Source organism: Mastacembelus armatus, chromosome 1 (genome assembly GCF_900324485.2).
Source record: "Mastacembelus armatus chromosome 1, fMasArm1.2, whole genome shotgun sequence".
Classification (NCBI taxonomy): Eukaryota; Metazoa; Chordata; class Actinopteri; order Synbranchiformes; family Mastacembelidae; genus Mastacembelus; species Mastacembelus armatus.
In genome coordinates this window covers 13,114,511-13,136,870 of record NC_046633.1, presented here as the reverse complement: position 1 = coordinate 13,136,870, position 22,360 = coordinate 13,114,511, and the positions used below count along the sequence as shown (strand labels likewise).

Sequence of the window (22,360 nt, the reverse complement as noted above, 5' to 3'; positions counted from 1 at the left end):
TTCCCTTTTATCTGAGGTTAAAAACACTGACAAGACATCCATTGTCAGGCAATGAAATGATAGAATACTGTTACTGTAAAACTAGACCTTAAAAATACTGACTGTATGCAGCTTAGACATTTGAACAGAACAGAGTCTGGTGGAGTCTCTCCTTATTGACACTGATGATATAGTTTTTTTTGTTTTGTTTTGTTTTTGTTTTTGTTTTTTTCAAATTCAGCTGCATTTACACAACACAAAAAACAGATTTAAACTTTTTAATCCTGGAAGAAATGTTTTGTGAGAGGTGAAAGGTTTTATTGCATGTGGTGTTGACTGGCTGTTTTGAGCTATTTCTTTGTATTGGTCTCTGCATACATGTAAAACCTCACAGGTTCTCCTTGAATAATGCTATTTTATGTATCAAACAAATGACACTGCTCTGATGTTGTCTTGGTCAAACACATTTGATCAGAGGCACCTTTTTTTCACTATTTCTGCCTCACTACAACTAACATAGTTTACATTACTGCCAAACCTACTGTACCTAACTACCTTTAAGTCTTTCACTGCCATGTGAAATTAATTTTGCAGAGTCTGCACACATCTGTAATATAGATCATTTTTCTTCTCTTACCAGCCACTTAAAAAAACTTGCATCCTTTATGTGTGTGTAAATGCAGCCCTTATAGAAAATAGAAGCTCAGGGCATTGGGACTGAACTAGCTCCTCCAGACTCTGTAACCAATAGGATATTGTTCTCTGTGCTGCTTACCTCAACTGTTTTCACATATATGTGTATCTTTATACAGCGTTAATTTTGGTACAGTGCTTAATACTGCCCACAAAAAAAGAAAAAAAGAAAAAAAAATCAAATTCAATTATTTCACATTTAAACTGTTTCAGAGATTTAAAGTTGATAATAAAAGTCAAATGATATTGGTGAAAAGTAAAACAGCGAAGAATTATGGCTCAGATTGATGAGTGAGTGTGGAGTGCATGTGTATTTATGTATGTGCATGTGTGTATGTTTGTATGTGCCGGTAGTCTCATCAGATCAAACCAGTGGCATTATCACTATCATCATCATCACCATCTCCATTATCAGTACAGTAATCCTTCTGAAGACAGCCTGAACTCCCTCTAAGTCATCTCTACTGGCAGATAGAGAAGGGAATCATCACATTCCTTCACAGCTGGAACCAGAACATAACATTTGCCCTATTCTAATGGACGGTTCAAAGCAACTTAACATACAATACAAAGATAACAGCTCTGGAAACTGATGGCAGACTAAGTTTATACAGATAGAGTTTCCCTTGTTTAATAGATTTAGTCCTTTTAGTGGGATCAAAATTATCCTGATTTTTAGCATCATAACTACAGGTTTAAACACGTGTAATTGGTCCCTTAAAAAACACATGCAGCAAGAATTTAGAATTGGATCCAAATCAAAACCGCAACCAGAACAATGGCGATTTTAAGAACCAGTCTGTACAGATTAATGACACTGCAGATTTGCAACCATAGTTCTGTTGATCCAAAACTCATATCAGACTTCCAAATATAAAAACCAAAAGAGATGAACAGAGACACCAAATATGAATGTGGAGCAGCCTCTAAAACCACAAACCTATCTAGCAAAATAAGTTGCTCTCAATCCATGAGCTTATCAGCCGAGACATCATCCATTTCTGCTTTCACTCCCAGTAATATGACTCTAGTGGCATCAATCCATGCACATGCTTACGTTATTGAGTTTGTGTCCTGTTACTTGTGCACCTTCACACCTTTTTAAAAAATGTTATATTCCATCGATCCCACTATTTCACCCTGTCACAACCATCCTTATTTAACGCCTTACAAATGTTTCAAATGTTACAAAAAGCTATACCTGTAATGCTTTTTGAAATACTCTTTCTGCTCAGTACAAAACTAACAAGCACAACCTCTGAGTGAAGCCATTCCAGCACAACCAAGACACTGCCCAGAACTCACAGCACTAAACAGTTTAATTCACCAATTGCAAGTTGAATGTTTGTATCAGTGAGTTATGAAATTCAACTTACAAATACATTTTGGTCACATTAGGGCTTGTTGACAGAAAGACAAAAAACATGACACTATAATGAATGAATTGAAACTCTGGTGACTAGTGTATATGCATATGTATGTGTGTTTCAGTATATTTGTGTGTGCAGAACCACTGAAATACAGAATTCATTACAAGAAAATGTGAACGTGATCTAACCCAATCCCCAACCCCCACCCTATATAAATACCCTTGATGCTAAAATTACACATAAATAATACTGATAAAAATGTGGCAAAACTCTAGAAAGTAAGAAAAATCATTATTTAACAAATTGATGAGACTAGGGCACATGTTAAAAAGACTTTGTGCTGCTAAGATGTGCTGTTTCTGAGGACAAATCACAAGTTTATACAAACTAGGGGATAACAAGGGAAGTGGACACCAATGCCCTGTTTCACTAGTTGTTTTAAATGGCCTCTTTGAAACCCCACAGCGATGTTAAGTGCTTTCACTCTAACAAGAGACTGACATTTGATGTACAGTGCAAATAAAGCTATATTAAGAAAATTTGGACTCATTTATAACATAAGTCAATGCATATTTAATCAGTTAATGTAGGCTTTGATTATTATTGAACTATTCAGCCTATTAGACTACCCATTGAGCCCACTGAAGTGCTTAGTCAAAAGCCAAACCCCCCACCCTGCACGTGGCCACTTTTGGGACATACTATACTGAAAGTATGTGTAACAGCAATGTTTGGAACAACTAATGAAACTTGGCTCAAGATAGAGAGGTCACAGAGTGGTGGGGTGGGAAGGGGGCACGTGGGGGGGGGGGGGGGGGGCACAGAAAAGCAGGGGGAGGGGAGGGAAAAGGGAAGGGGAGGAAAAGTTGGCAAAGCTACCCATGTATACCCCTAAGGTACATTTTTTCTCACGGACCGTATTTCTCTGCAATACCGATCATCATAAAGTGGCGAAACGACACAACATAGCATGACACCACCATACAACACTGCCTGCACAACACCAACCATTCAGCCACATCAATGTGTGAGTGTGTGTGTGAGGTGTATGTAGCCACCAAAGTCATCCATGTGTCTGCTGTAGCTCAAGGGGTTTATGGTATCACGCTAGCAGCTTACAAGAGTTCTGCATCTTGCTCCACAATTTTTTTTTTCTTTCTTTCTTTTAGGCCAGTTGCAGGTGACTGCTATACACCTGCACATGTTGTAAAGCCAGTTATTTCTGGGTGCTGAGGATAAAGGGTAAATAAGATGTTACAGTGCGACAATGACAGAGACCAGACCTGGTAAATTTATGCATTAATATTAAGATGTTAACAGACTGTGTTTTAGTCATGCACACCAGCACCACTTCCTCTGATGAGGAATGTGGAGTGTGTTTGTTATTTAAGGATCAATATTTACTTTTAAGGTAAAGCTACAGCAAAACCTTTCTCTAAATTAAAAGGATTCCAGGATTGAGTACATACGGAGGAAACCAATGTAATGGACAACAAAGCGTTAGCATAGACCACCTTAGCCAGCGATCTACTACAGACATAAGGATGATGATGGTGTTTTTGTACTTTTGTTCTTGTCTAAATTCTGCCTGCTCATGTCTTTATGTGTTTGAATGTATGTTTATGTTTTTTCACTTATGTATGTATTGTGTGCTTCTTCTGTGGTCTTTGTCAGACCTGACATGTATGTGTGTGCATGTATCATCTTGTTTGTGTCTGAGAGGTAAGTGTGTGTGTGTCGTTTCTCATAAATGCACATTTATGTGTAGGCATTGAGGCGTTCTTTGGAGCGTGTAGAGTGAATGTCATGCAGCTCCTGCTCCTCCTTCGACTTAATGTCCTCATACTTCTGCATTCGGCTGGCATCCTTCAGATAGCCCCAGTTAGCAGCAAGAGCCATCAGGAAATGGACCTGAGAGGAGAGAGGTTTAATGAAAGTGCAATTTGATTTCAGCATACTGACCACCCTTATTCTGTAAGGTCCCTAAATCAGACAGGTAAGGCATAAGCAAAGTAATAATGATAACGACTTTTTCCTACATGCAGTGGACTGTAGGAGAACACGTTGCATCAACACTGCACTCAAAAATCAAAAGTTTGTTTGTATTACCCTGATAGATTAATGGTTAAGGCATGCGTTTACTTCCAGCTTCTGTTATGACTTCAAATGAATAATAACTTTTGTGTCTGCAAGATGTGTAAACAACATGTGATTGTTAATAACTCTTACCATTAGAAGATGATATGTCAGATGTAGGCTCAAGTATGAATTAAAGAGAAACATAATGTATGGAATATGTGTAAATGTTATGCAAACCAGCATAAAGATCAGTGTGTAGTATGCAACTGGAACAAAGTTTAATAAAAAAAAAAAAACATGATTTCTTTTAAATAACAAAAGGTACCATAGGTTTGAGACAGTGGCAGATGCTCTCTGGTGACCCCCTGTGGCCAACACAGTCGTCGTCCTCTCCCGACAAGCCACCAGGGGCAGCAGAGCCTTCATCAAATAAATTTTAATTGGAGGCCTGGTTCTATGGAGCCAATTCAATGTCTTTAAGTTTTGGCATTGAAAATAAAGTTTGGCATTGAAAATAAAGTTTGGCATTGACAAAAGAAGCACTGGCATTGAAAATACAGTTTTGGCATTGAATTTTTGCAAACTGGCATTAAAAATATCTTAGTTTATTTTTGTGTCTTTTGCATTATATTGTGTTTTTCAGTGATAATCTTTTGATACTTTCTGTTTTTTCTTTCAATGGCAATTCTTTTGTTTTGTTGATGCCACTCCTTTTTTTACAATGCCAATGAGCAGCTCCAACTTTCTGTCACCCTTTTGGTGTGGAGGGGGAGGACTTCAAACGGAGGGGCTATGAGACCATATCATTTGCATACTGCGGAAACGCGGTCTGCCGAGTAACCAAAGGAGAAGCGGCCAACTTGCACTCCACTGAGTCCACTCCTAAACCACAAATGAGCCTAATTATAAAAAGATTTGCAAACTTCCCCAAAGATACATCATTTTGGTTCAAACATACAAATACAGTAAAATGCTAGTCATAGGTGTCACAGCCCTAGCTGTCCCCTCAGTGGGGCCTGTGTCATTCCTTTTTCTTTTGCCTGTCTGCAAGTGGCCCATGTGCCTGCTCTACCACATGATATACATATCATGCTATAATGCCTATGTCCTGTTCACCTCTGTGGACCCCAGCTGGATCAGTGCCAATTGCTTCAGCTGACAACTTGCTGCAGGTTGGCAGAGCTCTCACTGCCCAGGCCATGGCAAAGAGGAGCCATTTGCCCGGAAGACCATCTGCAGCCAGCCTGGTCCTACAAGCCCAGGGCCAGGTCCATGGTCAGGAGGGGGAAGAGAAGGAGCCAGAGCCAGAGCCCTCCAAAAAGTGGAGGCAATGTGTCTAGTTCCCATAGCACAGAAGGGTGTGGAACCAGTGCGCCAAATGTGGAGCACATGCATGTAAAATGCACCTCACAGTGATCTGTGGTTTATGCATTAAATTGTGAACACACAAAAGTCTACGTTTTTTTGAATAAACCTTCATTGGGCCTGGAAAATCAGTGTTATCAATTATTGCCACATCACAAATATTCAACTTTGTCTCTCCAGGGGGCGTTGAACAATTCGCTACTGATTGGCTCATTGATCACCATGGGAACGCTCCCACACTGCGGCCCTGTCCCACTTCAGATACTGCATCCTTCGAAAGACGCGGTCTACAAAGGCGCAGCAAAGGCGTAGCCTATGTAGACCGCATAGGACGAAATACATCTGTCTAGTCTACGGATGACTTCTTGATTGCATCACCAACTGTTCCCATTGTTACATTGTTGCTATTCCCTACGTTGACCAATTCTGGAATGGTGTAATAGAGAATATACCTTGGAGCAAAGTGTGATCTTTACCTTTCAAACGCTTTGTTACTAATATGGTGAGAGAAGTCTCATTCACAATTAATTCACAGAACTCACCCAGTTAATTCTTCCCTTATTAAATTTAAATGGGACCGTCTGTGGTCTTCGGCTGTATTCATTAAGACTGATTGCTCTTTTTGTAACAATTAATGTGAAACGGTGTCACATCTGTTTTGGAACTGTTCTCTGTAAAATTCTGTTAGAGCATGTTAGATTTCATTCATAATGTTTTATCTCTCTTTTTGTTTTAGGGATGTTTCCCTTGGTATGTTTGACTTGAGGCTGAATATGAAAGGTTCTATTTCTTGAATAACCTTTTATTCCTTTTGGCTAAATTTCACATCCACAAATGCAAATTCAGTGGGTCCAAACCTTTTTTCCCTGCCTTTATGGTCGATTTTAATAATTATATCAGCTCCATTTTGTTTTCTAGGAATGTTAAAGCAATGAAAACTGTGGCCCTTTTTAGTACTTTTGTGAGCTCATAAGACTATTGCTGTGTGTGACTCCTATGAAGGACTATTGTAACCTAATGTGAAGGACTTGCATATCTTCAAAAGACTATTGCTGAAGGACTTACATGACCTCAAAGATCTAAAGATATATCTTTCTATACCCCCGTACATGATTTGTGTGTCTTTGTCTGGTGTTTTATGTCTTGTAGTAGTGAGTGTATGAATTGGCAAAATAAAGGTCTTAATAAAAAAAAGCAAAGATGCAGCCCCTGATTTGGGACACAGCTTGCCTTTTTGTCCAAATATGGTACTTCTGGCTCAAAAAAAGTAACATGGCAACACAGCCGTATATAGCGACTCAATTGGCTTAATTTTCGCGATGCATAAAACTGGGTAACGTCACATTGTATAGGTCCACCCCTATACACCATCAACGGCCTGTAGCAAAGCCCCATGTCCCGTGCTGCCCAATTAATTAATCAAGGGGTTCTGTGTCATAGTTTCCTGTTTAATGTACTCTTTATTTTAAACCTTGACATCTCCCTAGCTGAAGAAGAGCCCACCATATCAGCTTCTGCAAAGCAGAAATACATCTGATTCAGTGCATGTTGTAAAATTAGAAGTCTCTCATACTGCTGAGGTTCTGCAGTGTTTGAAGGATTCAGATTTTTTTTTGTTTCTCTGAAAAAAAACTATGGGGGAGGTGAAGAGTGTTTCTGGGATGCACTCCAATCCCCTGTGATTCTGAGCACGCATAAACAGGAACAGAGAATGGATGAAGGAGTGGTAATGCTCTGCTTTTTACACTGGTGTTGGACAGTTTGGGCCCAACAATTCATTATGTACTGCGCAGAGGGGTCCGGTTGCGATGACTGCAGGTCCCAGACATCCCCCTCCCCAGTTTTCCGTTCTTCTTGGGCCTGGGCCCACCATGGGCCAGGTTAGTTTTTCTGCCTCCCTCTAAGGTTTGAAAATTGTTTTCTTTTTTGCATGTCTAATTATAAAAAGATTCACAAACTTCCCCAAAGATATATAATTTTGGTTGAAACATACAAATACAGTAAAATACTAGTCAGAGGTGTCACAACCCCAACTCTCCCCTCAGTGGGGCCTACGTCTGTCTCTATGTTTTGTTTCCCCTCTATGTGTTGCAGGTCTTGGTTGGGGAGGAGTCTATGGCACACCTGGCATGTGTCCCAGAATGCTTAAAGCTGGGTAGTGGCAGTTGTTGGCTCTCTCCTGAACCACAGACTCATACTGCTTCTTTTGTTACTGTCTCATTTTTTGCACTTGGTGCTCAACAGTTCCACTTATCCATCACCTCACCCACACTGACAGATAATGCTGACTCTTACTACACACAATTCTGAAGTTTATTTGAATAAATTTAACCTGGTCTCTCTTGTGTTTGCCAAGGCTTCCAATGAGCCGATTTTGACATAGGGCACAACAAATGTTCTGGTAAGCTACGTTCTACTCTTTTCCTTTTGAAAACTCCACCCGTAGCAAGTTCTGAATATAATTGTATATTGGTTCTCACCATGGCGATGACAGCAGCTCCTGCTCCTGCCAGAGCGCACACAAACAGATGGAAGGTCAAGTCCAGCTGTAACACATACGATACAATAGTTTTAATTTAGCTTCTTAGTAAACAAATCATTGTATTTTAAATACAAGACCACAAAAGGCCCAATCGTGATTCCTTCCTTGTTTCTTCCATGTTTTGTCTTACCTCATTGGATTCACACATCTTGAAGAACTTCTCAGAACTTGTACACACCTTCCTCTCCTCGGAGATAGTCACTGCTCCTTAAAAAAAAAGAAAGAAGCAAAATTAGTATCAACACAAACTACTAACTACTTGTCTGATCATTTAATTTGACTAAATGATGAATGGATAGTGCAAACTCTTCTTAGTTGCTTTCAGTCTTAAGTCACTTGTGGGTAATTGTGCTTTGTCCTGTTCTCTTGGCCACTGGAAACTGACCAGTATGATCACAATGTGCTGCTGGTGAAAATGCAGCACTGAATCTGACCACAAAATTATCACAGTGTAATAATATCACAAATCTTGGGATTGTGATTGTAAAATTGAAATCTTGTAATTGGTCCCCATGAGAAATGTTCCTTACAGTCAGTATTGTTTGATGACAGGACCATTTTAAGTTTCTATATTTAGACAGTAGGTGGCAGTGCTGCATTGGACTCAAAATGCTTCTTAGTGCGTCTTCAGCTTTTACGTGGGTATCCCAACATGGTGGATAATTCTGTGAATGCATTAACTAGCCACTAAGATATTTGGATAAAATACAGTATCTAATGCAACTCTGTGCAGCTGGATATAATAAGAATGATGCATTCTTTGTGATATTGGATTATTTATTTCAAAGAATCTTGATTTTATGGTTTGGTTGGCTGGTTTATCCACCACATGCATGTTTTTACACACAGAAATAGCCCATGTTGTAAAGCAAAACAAAAAAATATTGTCCTGAAACAGAAGTACACATAAAACAACATATCTTTTCAGAGGGAGTCTGGGAAGTGGCAAGGGCACCAAGAGTGAAACTGCTCATTTCAGAAGATATCTTGTAGACAGATGATTAACCTAGTGCCCTGGTTTGTCTTGGTTATAGATTACCAGAAATGAGACAAACACAGTTTCACAGTTCAATCCACAGACCTTCTGCCTACATTTACTAAAAAGCACAGATACACAAGATGGGGTCAGATATTAACAAATAATTTAGTTAGTCGTTTCAGATGGTTTAGATTGATATGAAGCATTCTGAGCTTTGTTCTTGCAGCACATGGTACACTGTGGGCTTTTTTACTGGCAATCTGGCAATTTAGTTGCACACAGTTTTTTTCCATCATGTTTGCCAGTTTAGTACTCCTTCTACTGTATGTGGGAGGATACACACAGTATAATGTGCGTATCCAGGGTTATGAGACAATGCAATTTTACTTCATTTAATTGACACACTGACACAACCTTAGAAGCAAAGGACGCATGGATAAACTGTATTCAAAATCTAATTAACCCTTTCTGTGCATGATAAGAGATTTTTAAATTCTGAAACTTGTGGTTGAGAATGGTATTTTCCGATATAGGATCACATGGGCAGTTCTTTTCACATTACTGCATTATGGGAAAAACTGAAGGTTAAAATTCACAAAGAAAGACTCTGTTATCTCTTTGTGTTTGCATTTAAATGAGAGGAATACAAAAGTCTATACTAGCTGCAACTTAAAAGCAGCCATCATAACCAACCTGGGTCTTTTTTCAAGTACTACTGAATTTATTGAATCACCATGCAAACTGTGGAAGTCCTTGAACAGACATAACTTATCAAGACAATGCAGAGATGGTCAACTTACTATTTCAGTGAGAAAAATAAATAAGACAATACCAAACTGGCGCAGGTCCAGGCACAGGTTGGCTCCCTCCACCAAGCTGGTATTCTGACACATGGACCAAACATTGAAATACATGAAGACTGGCAGGCTGGTGAATGCTGTCACTCCAAGCCAGACCAGGAAGAACAGATAGGCCAGGAACATTAGCTGTAAGCACAGGGACATGAGATAAAGAGTGACAGAGACAATGTGCTTTGCATTAATGTGTCATTTAACCACTTGAAAACATTTTATACTGTTGTGACAATGTGACATTTAATGCATTTTATTTGCAGCAGGGCAATGACCAACATCAAAGTAAATCTAATACAACATGGCTTCTTTGGAGTGACTCATTTATAACCCAGAAGTTAATCAAATGGTGTTGAATGGTCTCAGAAGAGCCATTTACAGCAGACATGCTAAGACTGGCTGAGCTGCAGCAGTTGTGTGAGGAAGAACCAAATGGCACCAAATTCCTCCTGAATGTTGTGCTGATCTTACCCACAGCTATATCTTATTTGGAAAATGTTACACAAACAGGAGAAATTGTATTGGGGACTATTTTTAGTGGTGGAATAAGATACAGTATACTGTGGTCAGATTGATGGTGATGAAGAAATAGTTTTTTGACAGCAATAGAGCACAGTGGCGTAGAGGATTATGATAGCCATTCACAGGCTGCGAACACACACACAAAACCTGTTACTAAGCTCACTTCATTGTCGAATGTGGTCTCTTCAATTGTTCACCACATTTGTTCTTACATAACCCATTACTTATATTTACCCCAAAGCACCTTGCTGGCAATACACTGCTTATTTTCTATATTTTCTATTTGTTTATATGTTATTTTTTAAGGTTCCTTACAAATGCAGTCAGGCAGCGTCCGCAGGCAGTGATCTTGAACTCTCCATAGAGATCTCTAATAGCTCCAGTGGTGAAAAAGCCCTCCACCAGCAACAGCACTCCAAACACAAAGAATCCAGCTGCAAGGCCATAGATGATATACTTCAGGATGTCAATACTGTGGAGAGACCATTGCCACATTTACAGTGTTATCATTAATGAGTAAATATTTCTTTTCATGCTAAGCTGTATGATGAAGTGTTATTTGTAAGCATAATATGTATCTTCAGCTAAATTGCTATGGAGGGTGAATCTGGATGGAATGAGAGTGAAAAACCTGTATGGTCAGCTCACTCACAGTCGATTTTAGTCTCTTTTTGTGTTTTTTATTGGTTATTATTGGAAATTTCAGAAACAGGCCTTCATATTGAGATTTGCTCAGTAGTACATAGTTCCCAGTGTACAGTGCATGCTTGTGTTATAGATTTCATTTTAAATGGATACAATTTCCTTTTTTGTCCATCAATCTATACTAATCCATAATTCAAAATGAAAAAGTGAGAAATCTTTCATCTTTCACTTTATCTTATTTTCACTGGTAGCTCCTCTGAAGCTCAGTCTAATTGAATGGGAACCATCTATGAAGGGCCATCTTCAGGTCTTTCCACAGATGTTGGAAATTACAGCTTCACAAAATTTTTTTAATACTCCTCTGTTAAGGGAAAAATTCACACTGGAAATATGGTCATTTTGGAAAATAGCTACTTTTCACTCTGCTGAAGTTTCATGTTAGCATCAGATAACATTTAGTTTAAAACATTATATACAAAATTAGGCTTCTAGGTCTTATCCCCATATGTATGCCACAAAACTGACTGATTTTCCGTTAACTGCCTGATCACTATACTTTGCAACATATCAGGCATTATATAACTTCTATTACATACTCCTATAATTACTACAAAAGGAATAATAGTGTTCATTGTTTTGGTCTATATCTTTTTCTGTCAAATCTAATTGCATAACCATTTTCTATAAATGGTCTCTTCTTTGATGTGTTTCTGACTGAAATATTGGCATTGTTTAAAAACAGACCCAGCCAATGGCAATGACAAATAACATCTCTGTGAACATACAAACAAATGTCACTATTGTTTTAAGATTTATTTCAGCGTCCTTGGTGTAAATTTATGAATTTAGTGTTCTTCTTACCAGAAGAACAGAACACATATAAACAAGCTACTGTGTACGACCACATTTGGCCCTGATATCAGTTGCCAAAATGAACCAAACAGACATTGCTGCTTGAAAAATATTGAATTTGACTGAGTGTAATGTTAGGTAATTTTCAGTTCATAGTTATTGTGCTAAGACAGGGTTTTTAAATCTTTTAAAATAACGAATGTAAAAACCAGTCACTCACATGGTAAACACATCCAGTGTTTGTCCTGGGGCTCTGATGACTTCAAAGTAGTTCTGGAGGATGGTGACGGTGCCGCTTAAAGCCTCGTGCCCGCACCCACAGAATAAGGCCACGCCCATGTAGAGAACAATAGTTGCAATGAGGGAGGCCCAGGGCAGACTGCCCACACATCGCTCACAGCACTCCTTACAGCCTGAACATACACAAAACATTCAACATGATGAATACTAAATGCACTAAAGTGTACACTGTGTAGAGTACATTCGGATAGCTAATTTTGAATTAGAATTAGAAAATTAGAAACCTTCTTGCATATCTAAAAAGTGATATTATTGCTGAATTTTTCAAACTGCATTTTTCAGTATTTTTTAGATTTTCTCAGTTCTGTGAACACAACGAACAAAATTCCATTTATTGTGACAGCAGAAAGGACAACAGAAATCTTAGAGATCTGTCTGTGTGTGTGTGTGTGTGTGTGTGTGTGTGTGTGTATATACAGTGCATTCAGAAAGTATTCAGAAGACACTTCATTTTTTTCAATTTTGTTATTTTGCAGCCTGATACTACAATTGTTTAAAATCATTTTTTTCCCTAATTAATACCACATAGTACCACATAAAGACAAAGTTCAATACAATTCAATTCAATTCAATTCAATTCAATTTTATTTGTATAGCGCCAAATCACAATACAGATCATCTCAAGGCACTTTACAAAAACTAAAACTAAAAACCCAACAAATCCCTTATGAGCAAGCACTTGGCGACAGTGGAGAGGAAAAACTCCCTTTAACGGAAGAAAAAACTCCAGCAGAACCGGGCCCAGTAAAAGTGAAAACAGAATTTTGAGAATGTTAGTATATGTATTAAAAAGGAAAACCTGAAATATCATATTTGCACAACAAGCTTTGAACACCTAGATTACAGGATTTTCTGCCATTCTTCTTTACAAATCCTCTCAAGCACAATGAGGTTGGCTGGGGAACATCGGTGGATGTGATATATATATATAGTTTGACAGGGTTCAAGTCAGGGCTCTGGCTGGGCCAAGCTAGGACATTCACAGAGTTGTCTCTAAGCAACTCCTGTGTTGTCTTGGCTGTGTGCTTAGGATCGATGTCATGTTGGAAGATGAACCTTCGGCCCAGTCTGAAGTCTTGAGAATATCTCTGTACTTTGTTCCATTCAGCTTTCCCTCAACCCTGACCAGTCTCCCAGTCCCGGCTGCTGAAAAACACTGCCACAGCATGATGTTGTTACCACCATGCTTCAATGTTGGGATGGTATTGGGCAGCTGATGAGAGCTGCCTGGTTTCCTCCAGACATAACATTTGGAATTGTGGCCAAACAGTTTAATCTTGGTTTCGTAAGACCAGAGACTCTCATTCCTCACTGTCTGAGAGTCCTTCATGTGTTTTTGTGCAAACTCCAAGCGGTCTTTCATGTGTTTTGCACTGAGGAGAGGCTTCTGTCTAGCCACTATGCCATAAAGCCCTGATAGGTGGAGGGCTGCAGTGATGGTTGTCCTTCTGTAACTTCTCCCCATTTCCACACAGGATCTCTGTAGTTAAGTGAGAGTGACCATCACCTCTCTTACTAAGGCCCTTCTCCCACAATTGCTCAGTTTGACTGAGCAACCAGCTTTTGGAAGAGTCCTGGTTGTGTCAAATGTTTTCCTTTTGAATATTATGGAGACCACTGTGCTCCTGGGAACCTTTCAGTGCAGCAGAATTTTTTTGTAGCCTTCCCCAGTTCTGTGCCTAGCAACAATCCTGTCTCTCAGCTCTGCAGGCAGTTTCTTCAACTTCATGGCTTGGTTTTTGCTCTCATATGCATTGCCAACTGTGAGGCCTTCTATAAAAAGGTGCGTGTCTTTCCAAATCATGTGCAATCAGTTTAGATTACCACAGGCAGGCTCCAATCAAGCAGTAGAAATATCTCTGCAATGATCAAGAGAAATGAGATGTATTGTTGCAAGGTGTCTGAATAGTTAAGTGTGATATTTCAGGATTTTTCTTTCTAAAAAATTTACAGATTTTTTCACTTTGTCATTATGTGGTACTGAGTATAGAATAATTATTAAAAAACAAAATTTAACAATTGTATCAGGATGCAATATAAGATTTTAAAAACTGAAGTCTGAATACTTTCTAAATGCAATGTACATATATATATATATATATATGTGGATATATAGATACAGATATAGATATATATGTGCATATAAAACCAAAACTATGTGCATTTTTATGCTGATGACCCACAGTCTGGACTAATGATTTACTTGCAATTTCTCTTTGTCTATCTTTTATGACATCCTGTGATCAGCATATGTTGATGTGATTAATTATAGTCCTCCACCTGCCACATTATATAATTGTGCTATGTGGGCATTTTGAAATGACCCACTTGTACCTGACCTACTTTGCAACTGTAATTTCCTGTAGTTGCTCTGAGATGAAGGGTAACCTCTCCTCTTAGAGAGTAGTAGGGGGAAAGGCTTTTAGTCCAAAAATATTTTAACAACCTAAATATTTGCATTTGGATGAAGGAAATGTTTTCCTGCTGGAATTCTGCCACAATTTAACACTTATATTTTGAAGAATGCAAATAGCGATAAAGTAACAAATAATCAGATTTATTCTGCACTGTTTGATGATGCCTCTCCTTAACTGATTTGTCCGTGGAAGATGTGTTGAAATGTGCAATTTATTCTACATTATGTGCTACCAGATGCTGAATATCAGAAAACTCAAATAAAATCTTTTAATTATAAACTTTTACAACTATAACTACAACTACCACTAGTTTTCCTGAAGAAGTTATGATTTTGAGTCTCATCTCATGTACTTTATTTTGAGGTGTGTTGGCCTGTAACAGCCAGCTACACCTAGGTATTGGCTATAAACTCATATCATAATACCATCATCATAATATATCAGCAGCTTTCATTTAAAAAAGTTTATTTTAGATTTTAAAAAAAATCCATGTCAGATGTAACACACACACACAAACTGAATCCTACAGGTAGAAACTGAGGTAGTCCTACAGAAAGTCAGGAAACAGAAAGAGAATCACACACATATCCGTTTTGTATGTGAGTGTGTATGTGTCATCGTGCTGCTGAAGTTTAATTGATCAGCCTTGTTGCTATGCCAACAGGGGTGCGGCAGGAGCCTGCTGACCCACTTTGCCTGTATTGTCGTCATGGTAACAGCACAGCTCTGCAAGTGTTACAGTCAGATTAATGCACACTTTCACACATGCAGAGGCGAAAAAATACACTCAGAAGAACACTTACACAACATTGAATGAACACAGCCTGTTCTCATTCTCATTATTGTCTTAATTTGTGGAAATGATCGATGAACGGTTTCAACTCTTGACAGAAGAGAAGCCAGTGAGAGGAACAAAAATGGCTGCTATGCCCAGTAGAAGGTACCATTTTGCACTCACTGATTCCATTTAATAAAACATTCATTGCTCAGGAGCTACATGCTCACCGTGGGTATTTATACGCGCATATCTGATTTAAATCGTCTCCATTTAGCCCTGAATTTTACACATAAAGAAAAAAAAAAACAAGGATTCAGGCCACTGCGATAGTTCCGAGGCAGATGGACAGGCAGAGAGAGGAGTGTGACTTGTGATTAGATTTTTAAAAAATGCGTAATGAGCATGTGTGAACTTGTTTCTGTGTGGGGGCTTTATACAACATGTTTGTATCTTTCATCTATCTAATATTTTCATATATCTGCATATATCTGCATGTCTAAGACTGCACAGTTGTGTTTCTGACGGTGTGATTGTATATGTGCGTGTGTGTTTGTGAGTATGTGTCCTGAATTTGAGCCATGCTATAATCCTCATCATATTTCCATATTTGGACTTTAAATGCGGACCCAGTGACCTGATAAAAACTGGGACAGACAAAATACAAACAACACTTCAGTCTATACTGTATTTCTTTGTTTAGAAAGCGGTAAATAGTTTTACATATGATGTGACAGCTGTCTTATTACATACAGTTAATGTAGGATTGATGAGATTGTTAATCATCTCAATGGTAATGCTTGTTAACAAATGTATTGCACACAGTAACTCTACTCCCTTTGGCATGGTTTAAAACAGTGGCTACATATAAAAAAATGTTACACTGCACTCCCTAGAAGTTTTAGTATTAAATAAATTCATATTGGCATTTTGAACTATATATATATATATATATATATATATACACACATATATATCACTGTCTTAGCTCTAAGAGAGGAATACTGATGTCTATCACTGCATAAACCTAGCATAGCTGACATTGCCTCTTGAAATGATTCTCCCAGCTGTCAATCAAATTGTTTGCTCATCTACAAATCCTTCCTTGCCTCTCCATCCCCCTGCGCTTTGCTCACACAGACAGTAGGAGCTGTGGGTTAGTGAGGCAGAGACTGGCTTTATGTTATTTAATGTTAAGTTCTTACCCATTGTGGATTGGACCTGTCAATATTGTTAGGCTTAAATGCACTAAATGCTTTTTCTAATTACAATAGATGGTTATCTGGCTATGATTTTCTATACTGGGTGCTCTTCACATATGTTCAAGCAGATGAAGATCCATATAGATGTGCTAACTGGATGAGTAAGTGGTTATACACTAACAATGAAATCACAATTAGTGTCACTAACACAGAAATCAATAAATATTGTATTAATACAATGTAAAAGCACTGACTACAAAAAACTTTGCTTTTTTAACTATATACCACTGTTAACTGCAGGACAGCACTTTCATAGCACAGTGTCTGTTAATGTACACTAAATATAAGAAACAGTGATATTTATGGGATAGCTGTCCACTACAGAGCCAGAAATTTGTGCAAATATATTGTGAGTTATGGTACTCTTTTAGCCATCTTCCACGAGAATGAGGATACAGTGCAGCAATAAAAGAGAATGAATGAGGAGGAAGCCCTAGTGAAATGAATCAGTATGATTCATTTCACTAGGACTCAGACAAGCAGACTGTGCCCAAGCAGGCTGTAACCTGGAGAAATTCTAATAATCATTGAGCAGTTGATGCTGTCAAAAAATGTACTATGGGAAAGGTCATTTACTGCTCATATTTACCTGCCCAAAGACAAACAAATTTAAAATCAAGCTGAGACTAAACTTAAGAGTAGTTACACCAATCACTTATTACTATTACTGTACTGAGGACACAACTCAAGTTAATTTCAATAAATTTCTTTGTTTAAAGATGCATTATACTGACAGGTACATTAACATGGCATCAAATGTGAAATTTGATATATATATATATATATATATGTGTGTGTGTGTGTGTGTGTGTGTGTGTGTGTGTGTGTGTATGTACATATATACATACATACATACATACATGTATATATATATATATATATATATATATATACAAGAATTGGTATTGGTAATTGGTATTTGCCTTTACTGTAATTGTGTAAATAGAGAATTTGAATTTGAACCACTCCCTCCATAAGATGAGAAGCACAGAGACAGACTGTAGTGATGATGTCATCCCCACAGGCTAATGTTGGAGCAGCTCCACATAATGGTGAAAACTGAAAACACTGCCAGGACTCAAAGCTCACCAGCTTTACGTTGATATGGGAGGCCTTCCTGCACTGCTTTTGATCTAACACTAACTATTTATTTGTCACAGCTACTGAAAATGCACCACACTTTGATGTTTGTGTGGTTATGTAGTGTACTAATGAAGATTTAAAATAATTGGCATCTAAAAAAAAGATAACATCTAAAATACCGAGGAATGATGTAAGTCCAATTCCTGACTGAGATGATGTTCTTGTCAATTCCCTGATTAGGTAGAACAATCTGATAGCTTGAACCTGTTACTAGAAATATTTGGATGAAGAATGAGCTAAGAGTTCTTGATATTTGAGCTTCATAAGCTAAAAACCTGATCTCAACATTATGGTAAATGAGGTTTAGCCTTTTAGGAGAATCAGCATAAAAAGCAAATTTCATGGCTATCTTGTTGAAGTTTGAAATATTTCATATAGAAGGATGCCATTTTCTGTTTATGGTAGTACTAGAGGAAAGCTCATCAAACACCGAATATGGGTCATGTGTGTTATATGTTCTGTAAGCATTCAGGTATCACAGCGCTCCTATCCATTACATTTTGATATTTCTTACGTATAAGAAATTCTGGGCTGATATTGACAGAATACATTTCATGGAACTCTGCCCAGAAACTTTCAATATCTGGACCAAAGTGTTGGGCTGAGAGAGCAACCACTAGCAGAGTAGTAAGAATATTGTAATAACGGGTAGGGTTAAACTCTTTCACCCACAACTGAGCAGCTCATAGTGTGTATATAAGGCAGTCTGACAGAAAGCAGAATGGACCTTGGGTCAAACTATTTTTTATTTGTTGTGCCAATAAAAGGTAATGAAATTAGGAGGATTGCCCATTTTGCAGGCTTCATTCATTTCTTCTTTTCCTCTGGAGTATCTGTTTCTCCCTCTTTCCTCATCTTCTGCCTGCTCCTCTCTTCACCCTCTGTGGGCCTGCTAAGTCAATTTGTATTGACGTATCTCTCTCTCCATTAAATTCCATTCTGTTAGTGGTCATAATAATGAAATGGATCTGAAGTAGACACGCAGGGTCCATTCTAGGTTTTAAGACTGCTGTCAATTTCCCATTGACTTCTATAATAAATTACAAATCAATCTTACACAGTAATTATTGCCTTTCTTCAGGTGCAGGAAATGGCCACATAGCATATCCTTGCATATAGCACTAAATCCATACTGAGCTTTAATGATTTAACGTTTCCTCTGTAAAACACCCAACATCAAACCGGTCTTTCCCTGCAAAAATGCTTGTATTTCATGTCTCCTGTTTGAAAAATCTAAATTTGGCAATAGTTGGATAATTAGTAGGAGTTATCTGGACATAAGAAGAACTGAGTGCTACAAACTCAGAACTGACAACCAAAAAACTCAAAGCGACACAGATCAAATGGGAACAAATCAAATAAATGCAGTAAAAACACCATACTAAGTTTCTTAGGCTGGCGTTTCTTAATATGGTGGTGTTTTGGTATTGTCATGGTATAGGATGAACAGCAAATCATAATCACAATTCTCTCCTTGTCCAACTTTTTTACTTAAAACTGATTAAAAATGACATACCATCAATTACCTGTGAGAGTTACTTAGGAATCTTATTGTTATCTTATTGTGGGCGGGGTGGGCACCCCATGTTCCTGTCTATCCCTGCCTTACGATCAGGCATTTTCAGTCAGTCACAAGCTGGAAGCTACCAATTCACTTATTAATAGGCTAGGCCTTATAGGTTTTATGTTGAAAAAAGACTTGTTCAGCATTTATCTACATCAGGGCATATTATTTTTCACCTGTTATATGATGGTTGTAAAAGCCATCATACTGTATAAAGAACCATTAAACTTGAATAATGCCGGCGATGGTTTTGGGATTAGATGCAGCAGGAAACAGTAACAGGAAATAGCAAGTGGCATACATTCGACATTATTACTCAAACTAAAGCAGCTGATAATTTTTAACAATCCATGGACCCAGTGATGTAACACAGATTAAAAGAAATGTAGTATGACATGTGACTAGCTGTCAAAGCAGCAAATAGTACTGGCTCTATCACAGCACTTCAACACATTTCAAAGTGTTTGATGGTGTGATAATGTCCACAAGTTTACAAAGTTTACAAGCTACACAGGATTGTTCCTGTGGCTCAAAGAACACAGTTCTTAATCATAATCTTAATGCACTGATGATTTATAGAGATAATTTTTATGCCAATCAAAGTGATCCAACTGTAACAATGTAGGAGAAAAATGAATAAGACATCCATAAAAAAAACAACTCCCATTTTGCAACTCTATTTTTGATCACCAAATGTCCAAAGACCCAGTCACTTTGGCTGGGAGTAGTTTGTATCCTAACCAAGTTGCATGAGTTCATTTTTAAGTTAAATGATTCTTGTCTTTACCAGCCAATGAATGACATAGATATGTGATGGGGAACTACTTGAATAGATAAACAGGAGAAGTGGGATGAAAGCTAGAAAATAAAAAAGAAGGAAAAAGTCGCTGGAATGAAAAATCGTGTTTGCTTAAAACATCATGTCTCCCCGTTCAGCTTTCTGATTGGCTAAAACAGGTTCCTTCCAGAAAAATACACATAATTCTGCCAAAAGGAGACAATTCCATAATAGTGTTACCATAGATACAGTGATAATGAATGTTAATATGGTGATATATGCAAATAGCAGCATCGTTTTCATCAAAAATACCTTCATCAGGGCTTGTGTTCTTGAGTCTATACAAGTAGGACTGGATTTTAGAGTGAAGGTGCGATGAACAAAATGGACACGCCCATTTTTACCGCCGACAACAACAATAATATGGAGGAGCCATAAAAAATGAATATGCTATCTGCAGATAAACACACAGAAAGCGATGAACTATGACTTTAAATGCAATGTGTTACATTTGAAAAAAATAATCTGTGAAAGAACAAGGGAGGGAATCAACAGCGAGATGGAGGTGAGTGAAAGATGATTTAAATTACAGGGGTAGAAAGAGACGGACAGAGGGAGAGACAGAGACTCATAGATGCAGAAACTGACTGACGACCCAGAAAATCCTGTTTGAAATATACTGAGCACTGAGCAAGATCAGCTGAAGAAAAATCATAGAGGGAGAGGACTATTGAGAGAGAGATATGAAGAAAATGGAGGGAAAGGGAAGGGTGCGACACCAGAAAAAAAGGGAGACATGCAGAGCACAAAGGAAAGAGGGGGGGAAAGGCATTCAGACAAGCGTGAAGCATCAACAATGGATACTAACAAAGAAAATCCCAATAGAGGCATCAGTCACAGCTCCACTTCACCCCTCCCTCTGATTTTTAATCCTTATTGCAAGGTTTTGTCCTATGCACCCTCCTTCGATTACCCCTCTTTTCCCCCTTTCCTCTCCCCGCCACTCCTACCTCCTCATCCATGCATGCATCTATCCATCTGTCCATCCATCTGTCCATCCAGTCTTCAAAACAACACTGACCCTCCAGTGTCTGCCATTTCCTTTCATCCCCAACCCAAACAATCTGGTTATTTAGGTATCCATTCATCAAAACACACAACAAAACAGGGTTGCATAATCACAGGTATTCTCAGAAGCAGATGTATAGATGCCATGATTGAAATTCACTGCCTATCTTTCCATTCATTTTCGGAACCATGAGGAAAACAGTCTATACATTTTGCCAAGAAATAAGCAAATGAAACATTCAAACTATGATCTACTGCTTTGCTGCTTTCTACAAATCATGTATGCTGTCTTCTCTCTGCTAAGAACACACAAAGGAATCCCATGGTACAGAGAGATGGTTGAATGGAACAATGGCACATCTGATGGAAGAAATATTAACAAATTGATCTAATGTCTTACCTTTCTGGCTTTGCGATTCATCCATGTTTTCCTCCATTGTGGCAGGTTACAGTCCCTTTGTCTATTTCGTGTGAAGCTTTTTGAAGCCCCTTGCTAGCTCACAGCACAGTGTACTTGTGTGTATGTGGGAGGGTGTGTGTGTGTGTGTGTTTTTTCCCTCCCTGCAGATGATGGAGGCTCAGGGAAGTCCCTTTTTTAACACTCTCTCTCTTTACTCTGCCCATCCAGGCTTCTCTAGCATCATATCTCTGTATCCATCTATAGCTTTAGGTGTTTCTTTAAAAAATGTATGTATCATATATAGAAAACCAGAATGTAAACAGTAATATCCAGTAATATCTATTTAATTTAAAATAGCCTTTTGAGTCTTATTTAGATACATAGTAAAACTGAAACAGTCAAACACATAAGGTATGCTGATACCATATAAGCTAAACATTTCATTAACAGAAAAACAAGTGAGGCAATTACTCTAAGGGAGTGGGTCAACCTGATGAGAACTTACAATTACAGACACTGTAAAGAAAGATTGTCGTGTTTTTCAGGTTGCACTGGCATATAAGTCGCTTTTAGCAAAAATAGCCTTGTTGAACAGAAAAAAAATATACATAAGTCTTTTCAGTGTATATTTGTAACTATACTAATTATAGCCTATGAAGAACGTAGGCTAGACCAGGGGTTTTCAAACTGGGGTTTGTGGAGCCCAGGAGGGCCGCAAGAGGGCGCTTGGGGATACGTGAAAAACCTGACAGAAATAAAAAAAAATTACGATTTAC

General features: G+C 38.2%; 1 protein-coding gene across 1 annotated transcript; it reads right to left on the bottom strand.

The window, feature by feature from the left end:
• Window positions 1-2,717: 2,717 nt before the first annotated feature.
• gpm6ab (glycoprotein M6Ab) lies at window positions 2,718-21,693 on the bottom strand. Its single transcript, XM_026303569.1, has 7 exons — window positions 21,585-21,693; window positions 12,098-12,290; window positions 10,696-10,852; window positions 9,840-9,993; window positions 8,159-8,235; window positions 7,967-8,032; window positions 2,718-3,953 (listed from the first exon to the last, which is right to left on the bottom strand). Exons 1-7 carry the CDS (start codon window positions 21,619-21,621, stop codon window positions 3,801-3,803), a joined length of 837 nt encoding a protein of 278 aa, XP_026159354.1. The 5' UTR covers window positions 21,622-21,693; the 3' UTR covers window positions 2,718-3,800.
• Between the last annotated feature and the right edge of the window lie 667 nt (window positions 21,694-22,360).

Bases quoted from the DNA above. Each gene is read 5' to 3' on its own strand.
- gpm6ab (XM_026303569.1), bottom strand. From the start codon at position 21,621: ATGGAGGAAAACATGGATGAATCGCAAAGCCAGAAAG. The intron at 8,236-9,839 runs GTATTGTCTTAT...TTTTTTTTTAAG, and splicing joins CCTGGACCTGCGCCAGTTTG to GAGCAGTGACTATCTCCGAG. The intron at 8,033-8,158 runs GTAAGACAAAAC...TATGTGTTACAG, and splicing joins AGATGTGTGAATCCAATGAG to CTGGACTTGACCTTCCATCT.